We start from the raw sequence: 12,465 nt of genomic DNA, 5'->3' as shown, positions 1-12,465 counted from the left end.
TGTGGGCCTCACTTGGTGCTCAGAAGCTATTTCAGGCTCATTTCCTGGAGCCTGAATGGGGAGTGGGTAAAGAAAGCCTTCAGTGCTGGGGATCAGACCCAGGCCACCTGCTTGGGAAAAGGCACACTCCAGCCCGTTGAGCTATCTCCCTGGCTCATGTTGGGCTTCTTAAAATTGGAATTCACTCAGTAAAAAGAGTAAAAAGGATTATAGTGGCCACTTTAAGACTTTTTTCCCTTAGGAGCCAGGTAGGTAGCTCAGTAGGACTGGAATGCATGACTTGCGTTTGGTGGGCCCAAGTTTAATCCCAACACTGACTGGCCTCCGCAAGCCCCACTGTGTGTGTGTGGCCCTGGTAACCCTTGGCTCTGTGGGGCCTTAACATAGAGCCTTCTGACTCAGTTGGCCAGGTGTGGCCCATAGTGGCCCTTTTGCCCCATGAACACTGTTCAGGACCACCCTCCCCCAAAAAAATCTTTCTTCAAGACAATTATAAATTATGTCCAGAGACTATATGAATTAATCTTGTGAAAGATTTCCTTCACAAAATACCTGCTTTATGGTATTATTTTACCTATTACAGTATTATAGAATCTTCATTTGCTTCCTCTTTGTCTTAGCTGCATCCCAGTTCTGGGGAAAATGTTTGAGTATGTGTATCTTGAATATCTCACAGTTGAATCTGAGAAGTTCCACTACCTAATAACTACTGGTGTTAAGAATAGCTAACCAGTTGAAAATTCTAGATACTACTAGATATGGTTGTGATTGTTGTTTTGACAATACTGGGGGGATAATTTCTAAGTTTTGTCTTGAGCTATTTGAATTGCTCTAATAATTTATCTTTTCTATAGTACCTTGCACCTGAAGTCATCAAAAAACAGCCTTATGACAATACTGTTGATTGGTGGTGCCTTGGTGCTGTTCTGTATGAAATGCTGTATGGATTGGTATGTTATTTTACCTTTTGTTATTAAAATTAATTTTTCTGTTAATCTTATGAATACTCAACAGGATATTACCCATGGTTAAGTTAGTTAAAAAAAATTAGGGATCGTACAAAAATAAAAGGGTTTTCTTTGTTGTTAATGTTTTATTTTGATTACGTCTCTTTCATACTAATCACCACTTCAGTTTTTCTGATCCCTCTTGTATCTTTTAGAGATAAATAGTTTTTTTGGTTTTTTTTTTTAATGTATGAGAACCACACCCAGCATGCGCAGGTGCCATATTTAAACTCATGATCATGCACATGCACTCAAGCTAAGCAGATCCTGAGATACCTAATCTTAACATTAAAATGTCATTAATCTTTCAGGGCCAGAGCAAGAGTATAGCAGTTTACCTTGTACATAGCTAACCTGGGTTCTATTCCTCCAAGCCCTCCCAGGTTTGATCCCTGAGTATAGAATGAAGAGTGAGCCCTCAGCACAACCAGGTGTGATCCAAAAAACAAAAACATTATTTTTTAATGATACCATGAAACTTTGCTATTTTAATCAATCATTCTGCCCAGTTTGTGTTTATGTGTTTGTCTGTGTGTCTGTGAAGTAGGAGAGTTTTTATTGAACAAAATTTTCTTAGATATGAGGAGAGAGAAAGAAGTATATGTGCTCCTCCAAATGGGGAAAAAGCAGAAAGATACTTCTGCAAGGGAGAACACAGGCTTGAAAGAGCAAGCACATTCTGCCCAGTTTTAAAAAGATAGAAAGAAAAAGGATTTTCAGTCTTTTCAGGAGGTAATACCTTTTGGTTTTCCTTAAGTTTTTTTTTTTAATTTAATTTGTATAAAGTGCTTTATGTTTTCCAACCCTAGGAACTCCTGTGATCACCATAAATACACCACCTCTTAAATATTTCATTGAAAATAAGTAATGTTTACTATGTAATCATTTTTTCCCCAGTTTTCATTAACTGCAGACACAGAGGCTAGCCAGAGCTTCTGTTTAACCTGAGTGAAGCTGTTTTACGACATTGAGTTAATATCATACTAACCTAAAGCAAACATGTCAGGCATTTTAGTTCATTTACATGTCCTTATGGGAATACTGCATGTTTTTCTTTAAGCTTTCAAAAATATTTAGAGATTAATCTTTTTGTTCCCTCTATGGTCCCATAAGTGTTCATCATTTCTATTCTGTTCTGTCTCTGTCCCCTGTGCTGGTGCCCCACTTCTAAATTAACAATCACATCAGCTGAGACAGAGCCAGGGCTTAGTTTTCTCATTTTGCTTTTTAGTCAGAGAAGCTCCCAACAAAATTCGAAACATGTGGTACATAATTACCCTGTTTATTTGATACTGCTAACTTTGAAAGTTAGATTTGTAAGATAGCCAGTACTGTCTCTCAACTATTACCTGCTTCTTATAAGATTTTGTGGTTATACTAACAACGTGTAGCGATAGCACAGCAGGTAAGGTATTTGCCTTGCATGCGGCTGACCTGGCCTACCCAGGTTTGATTCCTCCGCCCCTCTCGGAGAGACCGGCAAGCTACCTAGAGTATCTCGCCCGCACAGTAACAACAAGTTTCACAATGGAGACGTTACTGGGCCTGCTCGAGCATATCGATGAACAACGGGAGGACAGTGACAGTGACTAGCAACCACTTTATGTTTCACTTTCAAATGCTAAGTGTTTGCCATCTTGTTAGTCTTGCATCCTGTGAATTTCCCCAGAAGACTTCCAAAGTATAAAATTATTGCTTTATATAAAATTAATTGATTCAGAAGAAGCATACATTATTAGTAAGACTTAGATTAGCTCTATGTTACATTAGCTTTTTAAAAATGAATGAAAATTTTATTTTGTGTGTGTTTGTGATACTGGGTTTGAAACCTGGTGTCTCACATGCAAGACGCGTGCTCTGCCACTGAATCATAACCAGTAACTCGAACCTTAGAATTCTCCCTTGAAAGTAGTTTATTCCTAAGTTGCAGGAAATTATTTAATATTTCATCTGAAATGAATTTCTGTTTTCAGTAATTCTCTTTGGATGTCTATGATGAGAGTTTTATAAAATTTTATACAATGGATACCTGTTTATAAGATTATATTGAACAAATTAGATTTCATTCCTTTTGTGAATTATGTTTACTAAGTTTGTGAACTTGGATTTTTAAATTTCTTCATGTCAAAGTCCTTCTGCAGAGAGCCTTCAAGCATCCAGATCTAGTCTGCTCTATGTAGATCAGAGTCAAATCCAGGGACCAGAAAGGTAGAGCTGGAGTTAGGGCACCTGTCTTACATGCAGCTGGCACCGTTTTCAACCCTGGCACCATATAAGGTTCCCTGACAAGACAGGAGTGATTCTTGAGCAGAGCCAGGAGTAAACCCTGAGCACCCCCAGTGTTATGCAAAAAAGAAAGAAAAAAATACCCAGAGCCAACGCCAACTATTCTTTAGCTCCATTTCAAATTCTTCAGTAAATACTAATTTTATTTTATTTTTATAACTAGCCTCCTTTTTATTGCCGAGATGTTGCTGAAATGTATGACAATATTCTTCACAAGCCCCTGAGTCTGAGGCCCGGAGTGAGCCTCACAGCCTGGTCCATTCTGGAGGAACTCCTGGAAAAAAACAGGCAGAATCGACTTGGTGCCAAAGAAGACTTTGTATGTATATCTTTCTTAATACCACTTTGTTCAGGTTCATTTGAAAAAAAAAGAATATAGTTTCTTATGTTATGTGGAATTAAATGGGAAGAAAACTGCTCTTAAGAAAAGTACCATAGGCAGGAGGCCAGAGAACTGGTACGGGGATTAAGGCACTTGCTCTGCAAAAGCTCAGTGCATTTCCCGACACCACCACCCTGAGCATCACAGGGTAGAACCCAAACACCCACTTCCAAAAGAATAAAGTAGAATTAAACTCATGTGGGGGAAAAAAATGTACCATGGCTAGAGAGATTAATACAAAGATCAAGCACTTGCCTTGCCTTTGACATATGGAATCAAATTCAAAGCCATGTAACACAAGGAGTCCTAACTGTGCTGTCACTGGCCCATACCCCTCCTAATTTCTAATTTTAATTTTATTTATAAGAATCTTTTCTTCCAGGGGCTGGAGAAAGAGCACAGCAGGTAGGGCGTTTGCCTTGCACAGAACCGACCCGGGTTCGATTCCCAGCATCCCATCTGGTCCCCTGAGCACCGCCAGGAGTGACTCCTGAGTGCAGAGCCAGGAGTAACCCCTGTGCATCACCAGGTGTGACCCAAAAAGCAAAAAAAAAAAAAAAAAAAGAATTTTCCCTTCCATCCCTTAAAAAAAAAACCCACAGATACAGGTTTTTAGTTTTAAATCATTTTATTTAATAAGTATAATAAGTGCCTTCTTACATGAGATAATAATGCTTTTTGCCAAAAATTAATATTAAATCATCTGCCTTCTCAGGCCCCCCCCCCCTCCCCCCGGCTTCGAGAATTTGGTGACATTACCTTGAGATAATAATGGAGTCTGTAGGAGGTTTTTTTTTTCTCTCTCTCTCTCTCTCTCTTTAAAATCGGGATAATTAAGTTGCTAGTACAGTTAACCATTTATAGTATCAGTCACTGTCACTGTCACTGTCCTCCCGTTATTCACTGATTTGCTCGAGCGGGCCCAGTAATGTCTCCATTGGAGACTTTGTTGTTACTGTGTTTGGCATATCGAATACATCACGGGGAGCTTGCCAGGCTCTGCCGTGCGGGCGAGATACTCTCGGTAGCTTGCCGGGCTCTCCGAGAGGGGCGGAGGAATTGAACTTGGGTCGGCCATGCTGACTGGTTGCAAGGCAAATGCCCAACCGCTGTGCTATCGCTCCAGCCCATAGTATCAGTAAATTCATTGAATTATTGAAGAATATGAAATTTTAAATTCATTTAAATTCCTCAGAAAGGTCTGTGTTGAATGTACATTACATCTAAGCTCTCTGCAGGAAATTCTTTGTATGCTTTTTGTTTGTTTGTTTTTGTTTTGTCTACTCCTGCATGGATAGCTCTGCCTTTGGTTCTGGTTTCTTCCAATTAAAAAGTAACCATCGGGGTTGGAGCAATAGTACAGCAGGTAGGGTGTTTGCCTTTCACACAGGCAACCTGGGTTTGATTCCCAGCATCCCATATGGTACCCGGAGCACCGCCAGGAGTAATTCCTGAGTGCAAAGCCAGGAGTAACCCTTGAGCATCGTCCGGTGTGACCCAAAAAGGGGGAAAAAGTAACTATCATCAAGCCACCTGCTTCTCAAAACAAACGAGAAATCTTCAGCCCTGCTGTTCTGCAAGTAATACTCCGTGTGTGTGTGTGTGTGTGTGTGTGTGTGTGTGTGCGCGCACGCGCGCGCTCTTTTTAAGGTTTCTGTATGAATTCTGTCTCTGCATTCTCCCTTTTCAAATTCTCCATTCTCATTCTACCACAAAGTAATTACTTAAGAGTACTCTGAACACTAGTGTTCAAAATTGGACTCCTGCTCACTACCCTATACTGTGCCCCATCTTACCAGATGATAACCATCGTTCTTCAGGTTGTTCAGATTATGCCACTCTTGACTCTTTTTCTTCCTTTAGTTTCAGTCTTGTATGTGGCTCCGAAGTCTGTCCCATTCCCAGACTCTGTCTTGACCGCAGTCTTTTTTTCCTAGCATTTTCATCTTCAATTTGTTGTTGGGGAGGTTTACTTTGTTTTGTTTTTCCTAATGGTAACCTTCCAGTACATCTGCCCATTAGAGTTAGAGCACCACTTGGGGGATGACCCTGGTGACCCCAGCTCAGCCAGGCCCAGGCAATACTGTGTCACCGGCCTGAGCACTGAACACTCAGGCCTGCACCCATATGCCAAGTGTTACAGGTAGTGGTCCCAGTCCCTGCTCCAGCACCTCAAAAACAGAAAACGCTAAACATGACATGTGTGCACGCGCGCGCGCTCACACACACACACACACACACACACACACGTTATCACATTCCTCTACCCATTTTTCAATGCCCAAATCCTTAGAATGAAGTTCACAAAATAACCTATTTGCCACATTGTGCAACAGTTTCCTTCCTCCCTGATATTACAACTATAGCATAAATAGCTAATTTTATCTTTTTCCCTGGTTTTCAGGGGAAGGGGGCAGGGTTGTTTGTTTGGTTGGGGTGGGGGGTTTTGCACCAGGGTTCAAATCTAAGGTCTCATACATACAAGGTATCTGCTCTCCGGTGAAGTCACATCCTGGGCACATATTTTATTTTCTTAACTGAACTTCTCTCTTTTCAAGCCCAGGGCTTTCATAATCTGCCTAGAATGTTTTCTCTCCCACCCCCCCCTTTTTTTTCCCATCTGGTTCATTTTCACTCATCCTTTGCTCAGATACCACTTTCTCAGACTTGGAGCCTGTTTCCAGCTCTGTGCTCCCTGTGATACTCAGGGAACTAATGTGTGGGATGGAGTCCTGCTCAGTCACATATAAGGCAGGCACCTCAACCCCAGCACTGTCTCTCTAACTTGCTAAGAAGTCTTCTTTACCCCACCAGACTGCTTAGGTCTTACTTGATATACTGTCATAGTACCTTGGATGGAAAAGGTAGAGATCATAATTTATAATTGCTTATTATCTTCAAGTTGTCAGAAATTAGACAATACTGAGTAACATTTTGGGGACATAATCAGTGGTAGCACTGTAGCACTGTTGTAGCACTGTGGTCCCGTTGTTCATTGATTTGCTCGAGTGAACACCAGTAGCATCTCCATTGTGAGACTTGTTGTTACTGTTTTTGGCATATCGAATACACCACAGGGAGCTTGCCAGGCTCTACAGTGTGGGTGGGATACTCTCGGTAGCTTGTCAGGCTCTCCGAGATGGGTGGAGAAATTGAACCCTGGTCTGCCACGTGCGAGGCAAATGCCATACCTGCTGTGCTATCGCTCCAGCCCTGATTAATATATTCCACAAATATTTAGGTGCTGATTCAGTTTCATTCAGTTGAGAAATTTGTAAGGCAGGATGCCTAAGCAGTACTCAGCGAACCAAGGGACCCACTCCTGGTGATACCTGCCAGGTATCAATTTCTAACTATCAATCTAGGGTAGAATTCTGTTTGGGTACCGAGCTCATCTCCTTGATTGTACCTCTGTCACACTGTGAAACTCTCGTATTCTACCTTCTTTTTTAGCCAACTCTATTCAAGGTAATAATTCATTAAACATATGTAATACTTTATTCTTGTCCTACCCTTTTTATTTTTGTATTTTTAGTGATCTTAAAATAATCCATGAAGTATTCAGGGCAAAATTGTTGGCCACAGTTTTACTTAAGAATAAACTTTGACTGTGAAGAGGATATAATTTTGTTATGTTTTTTATGTCTGATCTAGTATATTTCCACTAAACTGTTCTTCGTGGATGTGATAAATGTGTACATAAAAATAATTATTGAGGGACCAGAGCAATAGTACAGAATGTAAGAAATTTGTCTTGGATGCAGCTGGCGTAGGCTCCATCCTCTACAGCCTCTGTAGTCCCCAACCATGCCAGGACTGATCTCTGAGTACAGAGACAGGAATAAGCCCTGAGCACTGCAAGATATAACCCCCAAACAAAAAGAATTATTGAGGGACAAAGTTTTATTGGCTTGGTTTCATAAAGTTTTTCAGTATTTTCAACTTCAGTTAAAATTTTTTTGTTGGCCACTTAAATAAAATAAAGGTAGTAATTGTGTAAATTAATAGATGTTATAAAAATAAAGAAATCATGGAACTAAAATCTGTTTTTTCTTTAATATTGTAGCTGGAAATTCAGAATCATCCTTTTTTTGAATCGCTCAGCTGGACTGACCTTGTACAAAAGAAGATTCCACCACCATTTAATCCTAATGTGGTAAGTGTATGTTTAAACTTCTTTTTAAAATACTTAATCCTAATTTTAGCAATACATATCAAAATATAACTTAAGGGGCCAGGGAGATAGATCAGAGAACTGGAGTACACATCTGGCATGCAAGGGCCCCGAGTTTGATCCCCAGCAGCACATGACACTCCTCTTGCCCCACACCATCAGGGTTGTCCCAGGTGGCCCCTAGAACCATTGATCCAGCAGCACCTTGTCACCAGCACATTGAACCGTAGCACCCACAGAGCCAGGGCAGGTATCACCACGAGTGAATACTGTTTAAATATCCTGCCTTCCAAATTTCTCACTTGAATGAGTTGAATCAGTACCTAAATATTTGTGGAATATGTTACTCAGTATTATCTATTATCTGACAACGTGAAGATGACAAGTAAGATTATAGTTATATTGTCACTGTCACTGTCCTCCCTTTGTTCATCTATTTACTCAAGCCGGCCCAGTAATGTCTCCATTGTGACACTTGTTACTGTTTTTGGCATATCAAATATGGGTAGCTTGCCAGTATTTGCCGTGCGGGCAAGATACTCTGGGTAGCTTGCCAGGCTCTCTGGGACAAGCAGAGGATTGAACCTGGGTCGGCCTCATGCAAGCCCCCCCCCCCCCACTGTGCTATCGCTCCAGCACATAGTTATATTAGACTAATTAAACATATCTCCAGTATGTTAACTGAAACTTACATAAGAAAGGGATGAATTCAATAAGTTAATATATATACACCTGAACCCCTGAGCATCACTTGGGAGGTGGCCCCCAAAGAAAGTGTAGTAACAGAAAAATAAATATAAGTGACTTTTTAAAGTTATGAATCGTAATTATTTTCACCTAACAGACAAAAAGAAAAGGCCATAAAGTTAGTTGGGGTATGAAAAAGATATTCACAAAAACTGTTCTCAGTACATGTGTGACAATTCTACGATCTTGTACTGTTGTTTTCCACATTGTGAATAACTCAGGAACCACTCAGGTGGTCCAATAAGTTGCCTATTGGAGAATTAAAACTGCTACCTTCAACCCAGCTAGCACCTGTGCTTCATTTTCCAAGTCTTCTGGTCCCTTGGGCTGCTGTAGCCAAAAGTATCTTCACCAAAAGCTTCATGTTTCTGCAACAGCAGGAGAATTCCATTTCATGGTTTTCTTTGTAACCCTTAATTCTTCAAAAGGGCTCATTAACTCATCTGTCAAAAGGCTTTACCTTCCCAGAATTCAGAAACTAGATTGGCAGGCATTCTGGGGAAGCTAAATGCAAAATGCTATCTTACTTGGGCCCCTTTTCTAAACCTAGAGTTATAGAGATTTGTAGAGAAAGAGGTTCAGGTTTTTGGACCTGAGATTCATCTAAATTAACATAGATAAGGACTGTTATGCATGCTATCCTTCCTCAGCCTTCTCTCTTCTTACCCTGTCTTAAGAGAACCTTCACTAGGAGGACAGAAAATAAAACACAAATTATAAGTCTGCAGAAAGGAAAATCAGAAAATGTCTCCAGAAAATGATGAAGTTGCTCAAAGGACTGGAACTTATGACTTGCATGTGGGAGGCCGAAATTTGATCCTGAGCATCACATGGTTCCCCCATGTACCTACAGGAGCTACTTCAAAGCAGTGACCCTCCCCCCAGCTAATGCCATAGGCCCTCCCGTTGATCATCGATTTGCTCGAGCGGGCCCAGTAACGTCTCCATTGGAGATTTTGTTGTTACTGTGTTTGGCATATCGAATACGTCACGGGGAGCTTGCCAGGCTCTGCCGTGCGGGCGAGACACTCTCAGTAGCTTGCCGGGCTCTCCGAGAGGGGCGGAGGAATCGAACTCGGGTCGGCCATGTTGGCTGCATGCAAGGCAAACGCCCTAATGCCATAGGAAGATATCTAAACTTGTCAGTTTAAACACAAAAATTCATACAGAACTAGAAATATGGGAAAAAGAAAAAAGGTAATGTGATAATAATATGCTTTTGTTGTTTTAGGCAGGACCAGATGATATCAGGAACTTCGATACAGCGTTTACGGAAGAAACAGTTCCTTACTCTGTGTGTGTGTCTTCTGATTATTCTATAGTGAACGCCAGTGTGCTGGAGGCAGATGATGCTTTTCTTGGTTTCTCTTATGCTCCTCCTTCAGAAGACTTATTTCTGTAACATTTTGCCATCCAGGAAGCATTGAGTACATATAAGCCTATGAGTAGGACTGAAGCTCCTGTTTGTGTGAATATTCAAATATGTTTAACTAGTGCCTCATTTCTAATGTAATGTTGAAAACTATGAAAAATGTATTTTCTGCTGTATGCAAGAAAATAGGGCATTTCAAAGAGCTGTTTTGAATTAAATTTGTATTCTTGTTTATTATGCTTATTTTTAAACAAGTTTAAAGAGCTATTGTTCTTAGCATTAACCTATTTTTAAGAAAACTTTTGCTATTGACTGTTTATTTTCCTCTGAGTTTACACTAACCTCTACCTGAGATAGACTGTTTTTCAATAGTCTTCTTTCAATTCAGTTAATATATATGAATGCCTTTGTAACTCAATACCTTTACCTTTATTCTCAGATCAGAACTATGCAAGTGGTACATGATTGTTTCAGGAACAAAACATATTTTTCCATAATAAATAACAGACATAACAAGTTCTTAGTAGGATTAAAAATATAAAAACATAATACATTGGCTGCTGATCAGCATTTTGCATTCTGCAGCTCAAATAAAGGAGTAACAAAAGGAAATCCTTTGCTTTTGAAAAATAATTCAAATCTATGACTTTTTTGTCTGAAAGAAAAATAAAGTTTGATAGAAATTGTAAGTATTCCCAGAGATCTGAAGGGGTAATAAAATACTGCTGGATTTTTTTAAGGTGGTGCCAAAAATGAATGTCTCTGTGTCTTGTGTTTTATATTAATTAATGCATTTATTTTTTTTTAATGTTTAGTTTGCTGTTACATAGAGTCTAAATTGTGGTATATGCTTTGGCAAATTCTATCTATTCAGAATTATCTTTTCTGGTGAGTTGATAGGTAAAGATTTGAGCTCTCTAGAGTATTTGCCTAATTGAGAATTTAAATGGAGAATTGCAGATTTTGAGTCAATATAATCATTTTATCTAAATGAGAATTTAAATATAGGATAGCAAATTATTAGTCAATATAATATATACAGTTTCACTACAATGTGACAAAATTTTAAAATAATTTAAACAGATCCTTAGTCATTTTATCTTAGTATAAGTACAAAAAAATCTAAAAATTCTTAACCACTTAACTTGTAATTAATTGTAAAAGAAAATATTACAGAAAATTTTAAAGGAATATCTTTATTGGAATTCTGATCTTAGTTTAGAGGTTTTCCAAGTTTTGTAGGAAACACTGAAAATTTAGTGACCTGATTTAGATTCCAAGAACAAATGTTCTCTATACTTCACACCAATGCCCTTTACTCAAAAACATTCAGTAAAATAGGGAGAGTTAGTCTGCTTCTGTTAGATTAATAATACCTATATCTAATACACTGAATCTTCCTTTAGAGGCAAGACTTTAGTAGCAACACTGTAAATACTCAGTTTATTTGGCACTGCTGTAAGTTATCCTATTATGTAAAGTTTTTTGCTTATTATAAAGCAAAGTTAAAAAGTTTCATGTATGTTTTTTACTCAGTCACTCCTTAATTAAACTGCCAAAACTTAAAGTGCAATATTGTATATTTTTAAGAAGAAATTTTAAATAGAATACTGATGTTTCCCAGATGACAAGAAGTAAAAATCTTATGCAGTATAATAAAGTTAATAAAAATATTACTGATTAATGCCTGTCATTTTAAAATTGGTTATGATTAAAATACTCATCACAAAAATAAGCTATATGTATGAAAAAAGTATAGGTTTTTTTTGAGAAAAGTATAGTTTAACAAAATATTGGATACATATAAAAAGATCATATACTGATATATTTAAAATTTATAGATAAAAATCTAAAAATCTAAATTTAAACTTTTCTCTCACAGTATGCTAAGACAGAAAAAAAAAAGTATGCCCTTTGAATAGTTGAACCATTTAGTGGTTATTGCCAAAATAAACTTCAAGGTTGGAATGAAGTCTCCTTAATATTTTCATGTTACCTCTCATTTTATTGTATGTACTATAAGTAGAGAACATCTACTCCACCAGCAGCCTTCCTACCCAGTTACACATCCTAGCACAGACTAAAAATGGTAAAATTTGGTTCATTGGAAGAGTTGCTCAGTGATAGTAGCAGTGAGTACTCTCTCCAAAATTTTAACATGCCAAAATAATTTTTGAATTTGAGATACTTACAGAGAGAGCCAGCTAACACTAAAGGTAATTTTATCAATAAGATATTAAAAGATGGTTTCAGTATTCTAATTTTATTATTAAAAATGAGCATCGATTCATATTAAACTATGGTAAATTTTTTTCTGTTCCTATTCTCAGCATTTTTTTGTTAGTGTAGTGATTATCCTTGGACTTACTAAGTATAAAACCTTATGCAGATATTTTTGTGTTAGTCTTTTTGTATATCATATGCTGTATGAAAAATGGGAGTGGTTATGTAGAAACTTTTATAATGCTGAAATGACTGTCAATAAAGCATGTTAAAA

General features: G+C 38.3%; 1 protein-coding gene across 7 annotated transcripts in view; it reads left to right on the top strand.

The window, feature by feature from the left end:
• SGK3 (serum/glucocorticoid regulated kinase family member 3) overlaps positions 1-10,441 on the top strand; it is a 74,538-nt gene extending 64,097 nt beyond the window's left edge. For all 7 annotated transcript variants that reach the window (XM_056110976.1, XM_056110966.1, XM_056110985.1 and 4 more), the window contains 4 exons: positions 855-950; positions 3,457-3,612; positions 7,742-7,831; positions 9,828-10,441. In XM_056110976.1, coding sequence (XP_055966951.1) covers positions 855-950; positions 3,457-3,612; positions 7,742-7,831; positions 9,828-9,998 — 513 coding nt within the window. In that variant the 3' untranslated portion in view covers positions 9,999-10,441. The remainder of the gene's footprint in view (positions 1-854; positions 951-3,456; positions 3,613-7,741; positions 7,832-9,827) is intronic.
• Positions 10,442-12,465: the final 2,024 nt, after the last annotated feature.

This window comes from Sorex fumeus, unplaced genomic scaffold, assembly GCF_029834395.1.
Source record: "Sorex fumeus unplaced genomic scaffold, SorFum_2.1 ptg000002l, whole genome shotgun sequence".
Classification (NCBI taxonomy): Eukaryota; Metazoa; Chordata; class Mammalia; order Eulipotyphla; family Soricidae; genus Sorex; species Sorex fumeus.
Note: the sequence above shows the minus strand (reverse complement) of the source record. Positions and strands in the feature narration are given on the sequence as shown.